Source organism: Paramisgurnus dabryanus, chromosome 10 (assembly GCF_030506205.2).
Source record: "Paramisgurnus dabryanus chromosome 10, PD_genome_1.1, whole genome shotgun sequence".
In the NCBI taxonomy this organism is placed as follows: Eukaryota; Metazoa; Chordata; class Actinopteri; order Cypriniformes; family Cobitidae; genus Paramisgurnus; species Paramisgurnus dabryanus.
In genome coordinates, this window is record NC_133346.1 from 7,975,563 (window position 1) to 7,992,103 (window position 16,541).

Genomic DNA, 16,541 nt, shown 5'->3' on the forward strand with positions numbered 1-16,541 from the left:
TTGGGAACAGACTAAACAAAAACAATTTTGCTAATTTTGTGTTTATTATCGTCAATTAACATATTACATTTTTAATACATGGCTAAAGTGATTTTTGGTGATTAACTGTTTTCTACAATCATCTGTAAAAATATAACTTTAATATAACTGAGTTAGGCCATGTCGAAGATTAAAAATAAATAAAAATCAAAAACTAAAGTCAAAGTTTGATGCTTTTATAATATTAAGAGACTTGGATTTCCCAGTCAGGGTCACATTTCCGTTATTCCAGTGGCGTCCGGTGACTTCTCTTCTGAGGGGCGCTAATTCAACAAATGTGTTTGTTGCATCATGTGAACAATGTGCACAGGGCCGCATCAACAGAAGAGCCCCTGGGCTTTACCTTTTGTGGGGCCCTTCATCCACTAGAATTACAGCCTATATCTTAATAATCACAAAGTGCAAGTTGTCAGTTTTTTATTTGGATGTAATAAATGCCACCACATTCATTAATTGGTCTTTCAAAAAGAATAAAGAAAAAGTTTGCTCACTTCCCTCTTTGGTTTAGTTTCAACTACTTTCATGAGATAGATGAGCAGCAGCGGCCTTTTCACAAAGATAATTATGAGGAAATATTGCCCTCTAGTGGTTAATTGAAGAAACTACTGTAAGTCCGTATGCCATTGTTTAGTCTGGCGTGCTGTTATTCTTTTCATGGGAACTATTGAATTATAAGCATTGAATTATACGTTTTGGACCACAGTAACTTTCTACTATTTTATATTTTCAAATAACAAATTTCCCTACAAAGTCAAAAAATGACTGGTAGGCCTTTTTCTATCTTTGTTTGGTCCTCCACACAAACAAACGCACGCACGCACGCACGCACGCACGCACGCACAGATTTGTCTTTGCATTTCTAACAGAAAACACCACAGAACACAAAAACTTCAATTCTAGTCAATCTAAGCGTTCTTTAAAGGAAAGGCCTTCGTTTTTTACATAACAATGACATGAATCACCCTCTGCTTGTTTAACCACATTATAACAATCCTTCTGATCTCATGTGTACGTAAACAGTAAATAAATGGGTTTATCAGAGGTGGGATGAGGCTGTAGAGCAATATGAGAAGTATTCGAAAATCTGTGCTGATCTGAAACTGCGATATGCTGGCTCCATACACAACACATCGAGGCACATAAAACAGAGCGATGATGCACAACTGCGTGCTGCAGGTGGCAAAGGTTTTCCAGCGACTCTGAGCGTTTGCCAGCTTCATCACAGATACTATGATGTGACAATATGAATAAATGATAAACGCTAGAGGAACAAGGAGGACAAAAAGAGCCACACCTACGGCGACCACCTTTTGCTGACTGTTTTCAGCACAGGCCAAATTGGTAATAGAAATGTGGTCACAGTAGCAATGAATTATAAGTTTTGGACCACAGTAAGGAAGCTGCTGGCTGTACAGCGTAGATATAGTAGGGGCGATGAAAGCGGATATCCAGGCTGTGATGTTGAAGATGTACATTAACCGGTGTGTCATAATGGTCTGGTATCGTAGAGAATAACAAATAGCCACATAGCGATCGAAGGCCATAATCATCAATATCAAAGAGTTTAATGTCCCAAAATAGTGAATGAGCTCCATTTGGAAGAAGCAAGCGTGAAAAGGAGATGCTCCAGCATTGAACCAGTACTTTGCTATGATCTTAGGTAAAGCAACAGTGGAGAAACACATATCAGACAGCGCCAGGCTGGCAAGGATAATATACATGGGCTTTCTGAGGCTTTCTGATGTGACAAACAGCACTAGAAAGAAAGTGTTTCCAGCCACTATGAAAATGTAAACGAGGAAAAAAACTGTAGAAACAAGGCCATAGTAGTCTGAATGTAGTCCAGGGAAACCCACGATGATGAACTCGGAGATTGTTGTCCAGTTCTTCAATAACATTTTGGAAAAGCCTGCATGGAGAGATCATAAGACAAAAATGATATTAACAAATAAAAGAGCAATAGTTTAGCAACACTGACTTTACTGTAAGCTTCTATTCATTAGTTAATACAGTAGATGGACATTAACTAATAATGATATATTTACAGCATTTAGTATCTTTGTGTATAGTTAATACCATTAACTATTAAATAATAATAGTTAATAGAATTGCCTATTAAATAATGTGAACAAATAAAACTTTTCATTTTAAAAATGCATTAGTAAATAAACTTGTAATAAGTTAGATTAATAAAGGCTGTAGGAGAATTGGTCATCATCATGTTAACTGTAGTTTATGTTATCAAATGAAACCTTATTGTAAAGTGTTTCTAATACTTCTCACTTGCTAAAACAACACTCTTCATTGTTTAATAAAATATACTAAATAGGCAAAATAATAAACACAGAGATGTGTAGAAATAGAGTCTGCACCTGAGATGGATACAGTATGTTGACCCTGCGCTCTAAGTGATGACAAATACAATATTGTCTTTCATATGGGCCGTTATATAGGCTATGCTTGGTGCTATGTACTTCATGGCATACACAACTTTTTCCATGATGATGATGATGATGATGATGATAGGGTCAGGGTGGCTTTAGGGATTAAATGTCATTCATAACCTGAAGTTTGGTTACCTAATTCTTATAGCATGACAGTTTCATAGCTTTACTGTGACGATTCCGGTATCTAGCAGTCTAATACAACAGTGTTTGATTTGTCTTTGGTTTATACTACAGAATAAATATAAATTTGTGTAAACATCAAATACATTATTAACAAATAAATTTGCTTCTAAATGGTTCAATAAAAACATCTAAAGAACATTTCTGCTTCACAAAGAGTTATTTGTGCCAAAAAAGGTTCTTTAGATTTAGATTATGACTTTATTATAGTAAAACTGTAGTAACATGTTTTTAGGCTAATTGATTTCCATTTGTATAACCACAGTTTTAAAACAAATACCATGTTTAAGGATTTATTTGTAGTAAAACCAAGGTCATAGTAAAATGTTTAGGGACCCTAAACATCTGGACCCAGCTCTTACTTTCAGTTTTTCTGTCAAAGTTATCTTCTCAAATGGACATTGATAGAGTTTGCCTGGAATAAGTGGGTAAACAATGTAGACTGTGACCGCCATTGTCACATAGTGAAAATTGCGCCCCATCTCTCAGTCCTGAATTTGGCAGTTTGGGGCAACAGAAAAGTTGCTCATCTCGGAGTACCAGTAGGCTACTGACAAGCATTGGCTATAGCTTGCTACGATTTACGGATTTCTTATCTTTAACTGTCTATGATTCTTACAGATACAGGAAATGGCTATGAAAGACAACATTTCACACCTCGACTGTCATGAAAAGAAACGCTACTTAAAAAAAAATCTTGGTTAGGGTGTGATTCCCTCCTCGATCAATGATGCGTTCTTCCAGACGCTGTCTGCTGCTAGTGAACTACCACTATTTTACAACATTAAGAAGGCACGACACAACATGAAACTTTACTCGAAGTATCACCTGGATCTCTACACATGAACTCGAGCATTGTTTGTGTACACAGAGTTTACAAAAAAAAAAGGTTTTGAACAACTGACTTTGGCTGATATGGTGTCCGCTCGCCATCTTTGCCAGACATAAAGAATCGATTTCCGAATGCGAATGAATGAATCTCATATGAGGCTCCTTTTTCAACTAGAAGGCCAATGTTGTTTTTTATTTGCGACAAAACAACGAATTATCCATGCATTTATATGGAACTATGCTTTAGGAGCAATCCATCTTTACTCTCCTCTCTACTTACATCGCATTCGGAGATCGATACATCTTGAAGATGGCGGCGAGCAGACACCAAAACAACCAAAGTGAGTTGTACACAGACTTTCTTTTTAGTAAACTCTGTGTACACAAACAATGCTCTCAATGCTCGAGTTCACTTGTAGAGACACAGGTGATACTTCGAACAAAATATCATGTTGTGTCGAGCCGCCTTAGTGTTGTAAAAATAGCGATTTTTGATGCTCACAACATATTGAAGGCATAGCTTCTAGTAGGGATGCTCCAATCAGGGTTTTTGCAGGCCGATACCGATCACCGATTTGTTGTCTTCGTGATCGGCCGATACCAATGCCGATACCGATTTTTCAAGCTGATGTGCAAGCTTTTTGATGACTGTTACTGGTAACATTTTTTCTAGATAAAATAATAACACAGATGTTGCCTTTGTTATATTACTTGCAGTAATTAGGTTTATTATTGTTTTAATAGAGAATCAAAAAATTAGCACAACAAATATTTCTTCTGCAAAGAGAAATTGAATATGCCTTTAAAAAGTCTTATGTCTGTTAAAAGTGATAAAAATAAAACACTTCAAAGTCTAAACTGTATGAATTAAACATACACGCATTCGTATGAAGTATAACAGTTCTTTAGTGAAGAGCAGAAAGTGATTTTATTGAGAGAAGAATTAGGATACTGTAGCTTTAAGACGTGAGAGAGATCACTCTGTTCACGTGCACTGATGACTGAGGCTTCTGTGTGTGCATGCGCCGGATGTACACGGACAAGAGCAGCTGTGAGGAAAATGAAAGTTTAAACGCTCAAACTTTAAAACGCATGCAAATAATAAACTTTTGGCATGAGGATGCAATTATCCGCGATAGATGTGTGTTGTATACGCTGTTTGATGGGAATGTGAAGACGCGTCGCGCTGTTGATCAGATCGCGTCCTCATAGAAAATACGCTTATCTCTGCAAACGCAAAGAGAGAAATGCAAATCTTCATGTCACACACGAGCGATGGGTTATAAAAATGCTCGCATTGCGTAAAAATGGTCTCTGACTGCAGCCGCATTCAGGAGCCCTATGTTGACAAAGGTAAACAGAAAGATCGGTTTATGAGATCGGCAAATTTAGCGAGGACCGATCGAGTCATTTAATGACGTTATCGGCCGATACCGATCGGCGGCCGATCGATCGGAGCATCCCTAGCTTCTAGTTCTTTTGCGACTACTTCATATACTCAAAATGGCGAAAGACAAGTTTGAGATGTGAGTGACGTCAGCTGATATTCATGAAAAGCTAATTTTGCCCTTCATGACAACTATTAGGGGGGTGAATTTTTTTGTACCTCATTTGTTTAAATTATAGAAAGCCTTAAAGTTCTGCATAATTAAGGGCGTGGCCACTTAAGTAAGGGGTGAACAGCCACTGCTTTCAATAGAGTCGAGCTGGGGGGTGTGGTTTCAGCAACCAGCCACCTCAGCTTCACCCAAATCCCGTCTCTTTACCCATTTTTGGAGATACGAGAGTGATGCGCTGTGATGCGCAGCCAAGATGGTGATGGCAGTCACCACCTACTTTAAGCTTCAAAAACGATCTTCAGAAGCCTATGGGTGACATTGCGGACACTACATCCATCTTTTTTACAGTCTATGGTGTGGCCCGGATTGGACGGCACCCTAGCACCCTCTATTGACCAGCCGCCACTGCTGGGGCGTATTCCAGATATCTGGTTATGTGACATACCCGGGTATGTTTGAAATTTAAAATGTCTTTATGTATTCCACGTCTGTGCACATTAACTCTCAGTTACAAGTAGGAGGTTGAATGACAGGTGTTTTATAGTTACGTATATTATATTGCATTTCTATCAAGAGATCCTTCTAAATGTTACACATGACACCTTTAATTATAAATAATTGTTTTATCATTTGAACTTTCTTATTGTAAAATTTTTTGTTTGAATAATGTGTTTGTGCTACATTTCTATTAATAACATTTATATTTCATGAACACTTAAGGAACAAGGAGGACACATCTTTGTTTTCAAGGGCCAATAGAAATGTGGTCACAGTAGCATTGAATAAGTTTTGGAACACAGTAACTTTGTACTATTTTATATATTCAAAAAACAAATTCTGGATGATTAAAAAGCTTGTTTTCAAAAAATCTCCCTACAGAGTCAAAAAATGACTGCTATTACTATCTTTGTTTGGTCCCCCACACACATATATACAAACAAACACACAGACAGACACATGTCGTCCTGTAATACTGTACAGGCCTTTTGTTGTTTTAAAAACAGTGTTACATACAAAGAAAATAAGTTTTTTTGTACACGAATTGTCATAAATTTGCACTTATTAAAATGTCTTCATTGTAAAAATTGTTTAAAAAAAGCCATATGTACAAAAGTAGTTTACCACAATTAAATCAAATAGATGAATAATGTGTTATGCATAAACAACAAATCATTTGGATATTTAACTGAAATCATTAAACATTTGTTTTTGTATTTTTAACAGAAAACATCACAGAACACGAAAACAGTCTTCAATTCTAGTCAATCTAAGCGTTCTTTAAAGGACAGGCCTTAGTATTTTATATAGCGACATGAATCACACTTTGCTTGTTTAACCACCTAATAACAATCCTTCTGATCTCATGTGTACGTAAACAGTAAATAAATGGGTTTATCAGAGGTGGGATGAGGCTGTAGAGCAATATGAGAAGTATTCGAAAATCTGTCCCAATCTGAAACTGCAATATATTGGCTACATACACAACGCATCGAGGCACATAAAACAGAGCGATGATGCACAACTGCGTGCTGCAGGTGGCAAAGGTTTTCCAGCGACTCTGAGCGTTTGCCAGCTTCATCACAGATACTATGATGTGACAATATGAATAAATGATAAACGCTAGAGGAACAAGGAGGACAAACAGAGCCACACCCAAAGCGACCAACTTCTGCTGACTGTTTTCAGCACAGGCCAAATTGGTAATAGAAAAGTGGTCACAGTAGCAATGAATTATAAGTTTTGGACCACAGTAAGGAAGCTGCCGGCTGTGGAGCATGGTTATAGTAGGGGCGATGAAAGCGGATATCCAGGCCGTGATGTTGAAGATATACATTAACCGGTGTGTCATAATGGTCTGGTATCGTAGAGAATAACAAATAGCCACATAGCGATCGAAGGCCATAATCATCAATATCAAAGAGTTTAATGTCCCAAAATAGTGAATGAGCTGCATTTGGAAGAAGCAAGCATGAAAAGGAGACGCTCCATCATTAAACCAGTACTTTGCTATGATCTTCGGTAAAGCAACAGTGGAGAAACACATATCAGATAGCGCCAGGCTGGCAAGGATAATATACATGGGCTTTCTGAGGCTTTCTGATGTGACAAACAGCACTAGAAAGAAAGTGTTTCCAGCCACTGTGAAGATGTAGATGAGGAAAAAAACTGTAGAAACAAGGCCATAGTAGTCTGAATGTAGTCCAGGGAAACCCACGATGATGAACTCGGAGATTGTTGTCCAGTTCTTCAATAACATTTTGGAAAAGCCTGCATGGAGAGATCATAAGACAAAAATGATATTAACAAATAAAAGCTATATTTTAGCAACACTGACTTTACAGTAAGCTTATATTCATTATAATATGGTAGAGGAACATGAACTAATAATGATATATTTACAGCATTTAGTATCCTTGTTAATAGTTAATACCAAATTAATTGTTCATGTTTGTTCATTGCCTATTAAATAATGTAAACAGATAAAACTTTTCATTTTAAAAATGCATTAGTAAATTAACATAATAATAAATTAGATAAATAAAGGCTGTAGGAGAATTGGTTATCATCATGTAAACTATTGTAGTTAATGTTATCAAATAAAACCTTATTGTAAAGTGTTTCTAATATTTCTCGCTAACTTGCTAAAACAACACTTTTTATTGTCTATTCTAATAAGAAACCACTAAATAGGCAATCAAATCAAAATAATAAACACAGAGATGTGTAGAAATAGAGTCTGCACCTGAGATGGATACAGTATGTTGACCCTGCGCTCTAAGTGATGACAAATACAATATTGTCTTTCATATGGGCCGTTATATAGGCTATGCTTGGTGCTATGTACTTCATGGCATACACAACTTTTTCCATGATGATGATGATGATGATGATGATGATGATAGGGTCAGGGTGGCTTTAGGGATTAAATGTCATTCATAACCTGAAGTTTGGTTACCTAATTCTTATAGCGTTACAGTTTCATAGCTTTGCTGTGACGATTCCAGTATCTAGCAATCTAATACAACAGTGTATGATTTGTCTTTGGTTTATAGTACAGAATCATCTATCTAGGGTAATGTCATCCACTTCATGCTGCATTACAATTCATTTTAACACTCAATCATTTGGTATCATAAACTACAGTAGGTTGAGCTTTGGGGCTTAATGGTTGTGGTGCCTTTTGCATTTGTGTAATCATCAAATACATTATTAACAAATAAAGGTGCTTCTAAATGGTTCAATAAAAACATCTAAATAACCTTTCTGTTTCACAAAGAGTTATTAGTGGTGAAAAAGTGTTCTTTAGATTTGGATTATGGTTTTGTTATAGTAAAAGTGTAGTAATATGTTTTTAGGCAGATTGATTACCATTTGTATAACCACAGTTTTAATACAAATACCATGTTTAAGGATACATACGGGGAAAGCATATATTTTCCACCGATTATTTTCTATGTCACACCATATAAATATCAGTTTATATAATTTTCAAAATTATGATTTATGAATAATGAGTTTTATTATTTTGTGTGTGTGGCCCCTGCTGTATGGGGGGTGTTCCAAAAAGCTGGTTCTGTGACATACCCGAGTATGTTTGAAATGAAAAATGTCTTTATGTATTCCCTGTGTGTGTGCGCATTAAAGGGATAGTTCACCCAAAAATGAAAATTCTGTCATCATTTACTCACTGTCATGTTGTTGCAAACCTGTATACATTTCTTTGTTCTGATGAACACAAAGGAAGATATTTTGAGAAATTTTTGTAACCAAACCATTCATGGACCCCATTTACTTCAATAGTATTCTTTTTTCCTATGGAAGTTAATGGGGTCCACAAACGGTTTGGTTTTTCACAAATAGAATTTTCATCTTTGGGTGAACTGTCGGTTACCAGTAGGAGGTTGATTGACAGGTGTTGTATAGTTATGTATATTCTATTGCATTTCTGTCAAGAGATCCTTCTAAAAGTTAAACATTGCACCTTTAATTATAAATACATGTTTTATCATTTAAAGTTTCTAATTGTAAAATGTTTAATTTGAGTAGTGTGTTTGTGCCACATTTCTTTTACTGTAATAACATTTGTATTTAAGTGTGACTAAAGTGTTCAAAAGCCACAAAATCAGTGTTAAAGCCGAAAGCAAAATCTTACAGAAGATCACATGTTTTATAAACGTTAGAGGAACAAGGAGAACAAATCTCACACTCAGGGTGACCAACTACTACTGACTGTTTTTAGCACTGGCAAATAGAAATGTGGTCACAGAAGCATTGAATTATGTTTTGAACCACAGTAACTTAATACTATTTTATATTTTCAAAAAACATAATTCTGGATGATTTATAAGCTTGGTTTCTCACAAGGACCAAAAAAGTCAAAATAGGACTGGTATTACTATCTTTGTTTGGTCTTCCAAACACATACATACATAAAAACAAACACACACAGATGTCGTCCTGTAATACTGTACAGGCCTTTTTTTTGTTTAAAAGTACAGTGTTACATACAAAGAAAATACATTTCAATATAATATTGAAGTTTTCTTTTGTACAAGAACTGTCATAAATTTGCACTTATAAGAGTTGTTTTCATTGTAAAAATTGTTTACTAAATGCTGAGCTGCATGCTAAATAGTATGGCACTTTAGTAAAGAAAAAAAGCTTTATTAGAAACAAACTTCAGTTTGATTCAGCTTTTTCTGATGCTGTCATAACAGAAAATATATTTTGATCCTTTTTTTTGGCCGAGAGTAGATAGATTTGAAAAGCCATGTAAAAAAGTACTTTACCACAATTAAATAAACAAACAAAATGTAATGCATATACAGCAAATCATTTGTTAATTTAACTGAAATCATTAAACATTTGTCTTTGTATTTTTAACAGAAAACACCATAGAACACGAAAACAGTCTTCAATTCTAGTCAATCTTAGTGTTCATTAAAGGACAGACCTTTGTTTTTTACATAGCAATGACATTAATCCTGGCTGTCTCTTTTATCACCCTTTGCTTGTTTAACCACCTAATAACAATCCTTCTGATCTCATGTGTACGTAAACAGTAAATAAATGGGTTTATCAGAGGTGGGATGAGGCTGTAGAGCAATATGAGAAGTATTCGAAAATCTGTACCGATCTGAACCGGCAATATATTGGCTACATACACGACACATCGAGGCACATAAAACAAAGTAATGATGCACAACTGCGTGCTGCAGGTGGCAAAGGTTTTCCAGCGACTCTGAGCGTTTGCCAGCTTCATCACAGATACTATGATGTGACAATATGAATAAATGATAAACGCTAGAGGAACAAGGAGGACAAAAAGAGCCACACCCAAAGCGACTAACTTCTGCTGACTGTTTTCAGCACAGGCCAAATGGGTAATAGTAATGTGGTCACAGTAGCAATGAATTATAAGTTTTGGACCACAGTAAGGAAGCTGCTGGGTGTGCAGCGTGGCTATAGTAGGGGCGATAAAAGCGGATATCCAGGCCGTGATGTTGAAGATGTACATTAATCGGTGTGTCATAATGGTCTGGTATCGTAGAGAATAACAAATAGCCACATAGCGATCGAGGGCCATAATCATCAATATCAAAGAGTTTAATGTCCCAAAATAGTGAATGAGCTCCATTTGAAAGAAGCAAGCATGAAAAGGAGACGCTCCAGCATTGAACCAGTACTTTGCTATGATCTTAGGTAAAGCAACAGTGGAGAAACACATATCAGACAGCGCCAGGCTGGCAAGGATAATATACATGGGCTTTCTGAGGCTTTCTGATGTGACAAACAGCACTAGAAAGAAAGTGTTTCCAGCCACTGTGAAGATGTAGACGAGGAAAAAAACTGTAGAAACAAGGCCATAGTAGTCTGAATGTAGTCCAGGGAAACCCACGATGATGAACTCGGAGATTGTTGTCCAGTTCTTCCATAACATTTTGGAAAAGCCTGCATGGAGAGATCATAAGACAAAAATGATATTAACAAATAAAAGAGCAATAGTTTAGCAACACTGACTTTACTGTAAGCTTCTATTCATTAGTTAATACAGTAGATGAACATGAACTAATAATGATATATTTACAGCATTTAGTATCTTTGTGTATAGTTAATACCAACATAATTGTTCATGTTTGTTCATTGCCTATTAAATAATGTAAACAGATAAAACTTTTCATTTTAAAAATGCATTGGTAATTAATAAATTAGATTAATAAAGGCTGTAGGAGAATTGGTTATCATCATGTTAACTATTGTAGTTTGTTATCAAATGAAACCTTATTGTAAAGTGTTTTTAATATTTCTAGCTTGCTAAAACAACACTTTTCATTGTTTAATCTAATACAATATATACTAAATAGGCAATCAAATCAAAATAATAAACACAGAGATGTGTAGAAATAGAGTCTGCACCTGAGATGGATACAGTATGTTGACCCTGTGCTCTAAGTGATGACAAATACAATATTGTCTATCATATGGGCCGTTATATAGTGCTTGGTGCTATGTACTTCATGTCATACACACATTTTCCATGATGATGATGATGATGATGATATGGTCAGGGTGGCTTTAGGGATTAAATGTCATTCATAACCTGAAGTTTGGTTACCTAATTCTTATAGCGTGACAGTTTCATAGCTTTGCTGTGACGATTCCAGTATCTAGCAATCTTATACAACAGTGTAGGGTTTGTTTTTGGTTTATAGTACAGAATCAGTGCTGTCTAGGGTAATGTCATCCACGTCATGCTGCATTACAATTAATTTTAACACTCAATCATTTGAGTGTAAACAAAAAATGTTGATTGATGTGCATTGTCTTTTTCAAATAAATAAAGGAAAAAAAATCATAAACTACAGTAGGTTGAGCTTTGGGGCTTAATGGTTGTGGTGCCTTTTGCATTTGTGTAAACATCAAATACATTATTAACAATTTGATGTGCTTCTAAATGGTTCAATAAAAAACATCTAAAGAACCTTTCTGTGTCACAAAGAGTTATTTGTGGTGAAAAAGGGCTCTTCAGATTTAGAAAATGGTTTTGTTATAGTAAAAGTGTAGTAACATGTTTTTAGGCAGATTGATTACCATTTGTATAACCACAGTTTTACTACAAATATCATGTTTAAGGATTTATTTGTAGTAAAACCATGGTCATAGTAAAATATTTAGGGATCCAGTGTACACAACTCCTTGATAAAGAAGAACGGGAGAGAACCATAAGCATTGGTAATGGTCAGGTTGATCTGGACCCAGCTCTTACTTACAGTTTTTCTGTCAAAGTTATCTTTTCAAACGGACATTAGTCCCTTTCACACATACAGTCTTTACTGGTAATTTACTGGTAAATTGCAGTTAACATGTCATGTGTGAACAGAACCTTTCCGGTAAATCAGTGCTCCCAATTTACCAGTAAGACAGGTTGTAAGATTACCAGTAATTTACCGGTAAGCGCTATGTGTGAACGAAAAATAAAGGATACCGGCATTTAGAACGGACGACGTCAGACCGCGCGGACAGATCGGGCCAATCAGAACGTTTTTAAACAGATGACGCGTTTACCACCGCACTGTTTACGTTCGTTTCCACACCCATGCTGCTTAAAAGTCGAGCACAACTGAACTTAACATCCACATTTCTTCAAGGTTGTTTAAAACAGCTTACCATATATTTGCCAAATTGCCGACGTCCTTAGCACACCCTCGGTGAAGCCTAATGTGCAAACACAGGTTCCGTTTGACGCCGCCTAACGCAATGTTGTTTGGTCACGAGCAACTTCACGACTGTTTGCCACAGATGTGAAAACAACAAAATACGGACCGACGATTTTAAGTCATAACCCGCCATTGTGTACAAATACGACACGGAGCTCGCGGCCGCGCGCCACAGGTAACTTCCGCTTTCTCTCCGAGTTTACCGGTATTTTGATACTAATGTGTGAATGATGTCTTACTGGTAAAAAGACAGAACGTCACTGCATGTGTGAACAGCACATTTTTGTATTTACTGGTAAATTCATTCTGGTAAATTCATGGTAATTTACTAGAAGTACTGTGTGAAAGAGGCTATTGATAGAGTTTGCCTGGAATAAGTTGGTGAACAATGTAGACTGTGACCGCCATTGTCACATAGTGAAAATTGCGCCCCATCCCTCAGTCCTGAATTTAGCCGTTTGGGGCAACAGAAAAGTTGCCCATCTCGGATCAGATTTGAGGACGCTGATTGGCTAAACACATAATATGTGTTTACTTTCTGAATCAGCGATTGGCTAAACTTCTACAAAGACTTGCCTCCTGTGGGCCCCACAGCTGAACTTGAGATGAGCAGACAGGCATAGGGGACATACAGGGAAAGCATATATTTTTCACAGATTATTTTCTGTGTCACACCATATAAATATAAATTTATATCATTTACAAAATAATGATTTATGAATAATAAGTTTTACTTTTGTGTGTGTGTGGCCCGAGGAAGAAGCTCTGATGAAGCCAATGAGGAAGTGATTTAAACTGCAATTCATCAACTGGCCGCTAAAGGCTGGCTCCAAAAGGCAGTCAATTCCCATAGACCTCCATGTTAAAACGCCCAAGTTTACAGTAGAAAATAACATGTTTACAGCCTGGTACAAAAATTGTTTTGGGTCTGTATAGCTAATTTTGCCCTTCATGACAATTGTTAGGGGGTGAATATTTTTGTCACCCATCCATTAAAATTATTTTAAGCCTTAAAGTTCTGCATAATTAAGGGCGTGGCCACTTGAGTAAGGGGTGAATAGCCACTGCTGTCAATAGAGTCGAGCTAGGGGGCGTGATTTCAGCAATTAGCCATCTCAACTTCACCCATGTCCCGCCTCTTTACCCATTTTCGGATATACACAACTGATGCGCTGTGACGCGCAGCCAAGATAGCGTCGACAGGCACCGCCTACTTTAAGCTTCAAAAACGATTTTCAGAAACCTATGAGTGATGTCACAGACTCTACATCCATCTTTTTTACAGTCTATGGTGTGGCCCGGATTGGACGGCACCCTAGCACCCTCTATTGACCAGCCGCCACTGCTGGTGCGTATTCCAGATATCTGGTTATGTGACATACCCGGGTATGTTTGAAATGTAAAATGTGTGTATGTATTCCGTGTCTGTGCGCATTCACTCTTGGTCACCAGTAGGAGGTAGATTGACCGGTGTTTTATAGTTACGGATATTATATTGCATTTTTGTCAAGAGATCCTTCTAAAAGTTACACATTGCACCTTTAATTATAAATAATTGTTTTATTATTTGAACTTTCTTATTGTAAAATGTTTTGTTTGAATAGTGTATTGGTGCTACATCTCTTTCAAAGACATTCATATTTAAGTGTGACTAAAGAGTTCAAAGCAACAAAATCAGTGTTAAAGCAAAATCTTACAGAGGATCATATTTTTTTGATGAATGCTAATGGAACAAGAAGGACAAGTAGTAAGTAGTAGTATTGAAATATAAGTTTTAGAACACCCTAACTTTGTATTGTTTTATAAAAATCTAATTCTGGATGATTTATAAGCTTGTTTTCTCACAAGGACCAAAAAATCTCCCTACAAAGTAAAAAAAAAGACTGGTAATACTATCTTTGTTTGGTTCCACACACACATACATACATACAAACAAACAAACAAACAAACAAACAAACAAACACACAGACACATGTCGTCCTGTAATACTGTACAGGCCTTTTGTTGTTTAAAAAAGCAATGTTACATACAAAGAAAATACGTTTTTTGTACAAGAACTGTCATAATTTCGCACTTATAAGAGTTGTTTTCATTGTAAAATGGTTTATATGAAATGCTGAGCTGCATGCTAAATATTATGGCACTTTAGTAAAGAAAAAAACTTTCTTTAGTTTGATTCAGCTGTTACTGATGCTGTCATAACAAAAAAGATATTTTTATCCTTTTTTTTGGCTCAGAGTAGATGGATTTGTAAAGCCATGTACAAAAGTACTTTACCACAATTAAATCAAATAGATGAATACAATGTAATGCATAAACAACAAATCATTTGGTTATTTAACTGAAATCATTAAACATTTGTCTTTGCATTTCTAACAGAAAACACCACAGAACACAGAACAGTCTTCAATTCTAGTTAATCTAAGGGTTCTTAGACGGGCCTTAGTTTTTTTTACATAGCAATGACATTAATCCTGGCTGTCTCTTGAATCACTCTTTGCTTGTTTAACCACCTTATAACAATTTTTCTGATCTCATGTGTACGTAAACAGTAAATAAATGGGTTTATCAGAGGTGGGATGAGGCTGTAGAGCAATATGAGAAGTATTCGAAAATCTGTGCCCATCTGAAACTGCAATGTGCTGGTTACATACACAACACAACGAGGCACATAAAACAGAGCGATGATGCACAACTGCGTGCTGCAGGTGGCAAAGGTTTTCCAGCGACTCTGAGCGTTTGCCAGCTTCATCACAGATACTATGATGTGACAATATGAATAAATGATAAACGCTAGAGGAACAAGGAGGACAAAAAGAGCCACACCCAAAGCGACCAACTTCTGCTGACTGTTTTCAGCACAGGCCAAGTTGGTAATAGAAATGAGGTCACAGTAGCAATGAATTATAAGTTTTGGACCACAGTAAGGAAGCTGCTGGCTGTGCAGCGTGGCTATAGTAGGGGCGATGAAAGCGGATATCCAGGCCGTGATGTTGAAGATGTACATTAACCGGTGTGTCATAATGGTCTGGTATCGTAGAGAATAACAAATAGCCACATAGCGATCGAGGGCCATAATCATCAATATCAAAGAGTTTAATGTCCCAAAATAGTGAATGAGCTGCATTTGGAAGAAGCAAGCATGAAAAGGAGACGCTCCATCATTAAACCAGTACTTTGCTATGATCTTAGGTAAAGCAACAGTGGAGAAACACATGTCAGACAGCGCCAGGCTGGCAAGGATAATATACATGGGCTTTCTGAGGCTTTCTGATGTGACAAACAGCACTAGAAAGAAAGTGTTTCCAGCCACTGTGAAGATGTAGATGAGGAAAAAAACTGTAGAAACAAGGCCATAATAGTCTGAATGTAGTCCAGGGAAACCCACGATGATGAACTCGGAGATTGTTGTCCAGTTCTTCAATAACATTTTGGAAAAGCCTGCATGGAGAGATCATAAGACAAAAATGATATTAACAAATAAAAGAGCAATAGTTTAGCAACATTATGTTAACACTGACTTTTCTATTCACTTTTCATTAGTTAATACAGTAGATGAACATGAACTAATAATGATATATTTACAGCACTTCGTATCCTTGTTAATAGTTAATACCAACATAATTGTTAATTGCCCATTAAATAATGTTAACAGATAAAACTTTTCAGTTTAAAAATGCATTAGTAAATTAACATAAACTAGTAATAAATTAGATTAATAAAGGCTGTAGAAGAATTGCTCATCAACATGTTAAACATATCTAGTT

The 16,541-nt window shown here is 36.4% G+C and overlaps 4 protein-coding genes across 4 annotated transcripts; all 4 read right to left on the minus strand.

Moving 5' to 3' along the window:
- Nucleotides 1-977: 977 nt before the first annotated feature.
- Nucleotides 978-1,937, minus strand: LOC135746694 (olfactory receptor 1E16-like). Its single transcript, XM_065265352.1, has one exon. The coding sequence runs from the start codon at nucleotides 1,935-1,937 to the stop codon at nucleotides 978-980; it is 960 nt and encodes a 319-aa protein (XP_065121424.1).
- A 4,419-nt stretch (nucleotides 1,938-6,356) lies between these two features.
- Nucleotides 6,357-7,313, minus strand: LOC135746684 (olfactory receptor 52K1-like). Its single transcript, XM_065265343.1, has one exon. The coding sequence runs from the start codon at nucleotides 7,311-7,313 to the stop codon at nucleotides 6,357-6,359; it is 957 nt and encodes a 318-aa protein (XP_065121415.1).
- A 2,706-nt stretch (nucleotides 7,314-10,019) lies between these two features.
- Nucleotides 10,020-10,997, minus strand: LOC135738751 (olfactory receptor 1E16-like). The gene has a single exon (XM_065256837.1). It carries the CDS (start codon nucleotides 10,995-10,997, stop codon nucleotides 10,020-10,022), a length of 978 nt encoding a protein of 325 aa, XP_065112909.1.
- Nucleotides 10,998-15,226: 4,229 nt separating this feature from the next.
- LOC135738745 (olfactory receptor 1E16-like) lies at nucleotides 15,227-16,204 on the minus strand. Its single transcript, XM_065256823.1, has one exon. It carries the CDS (start codon nucleotides 16,202-16,204, stop codon nucleotides 15,227-15,229), a length of 978 nt encoding a protein of 325 aa, XP_065112895.1.
- Nucleotides 16,205-16,541: the final 337 nt, after the last annotated feature.

Excerpts from the sequence above, each read along its gene's own strand:
- LOC135746684 (XM_065265343.1), bottom strand. The coding sequence starts at position 7,313 with ATGTTATTGAAGAACTGGACAACAATCTCCGAGTTCATCATCGTGGGT.
- LOC135738745 (XM_065256823.1), bottom strand. The coding sequence starts at position 16,204 with ATGTTATTGAAGAACTGGACAACAATCTCCGAGTTCATCATCGTGGGT.
- LOC135738751 (XM_065256837.1), bottom strand. The coding sequence starts at position 10,997 with ATGTTATGGAAGAACTGGACAACAATCTCCGAGTTCATCATCGTGGGT.
- LOC135746694 (XM_065265352.1), bottom strand. The coding sequence starts at position 1,937 with ATGTTATTGAAGAACTGGACAACAATCTCCGAGTTCATCATCGTGGGT.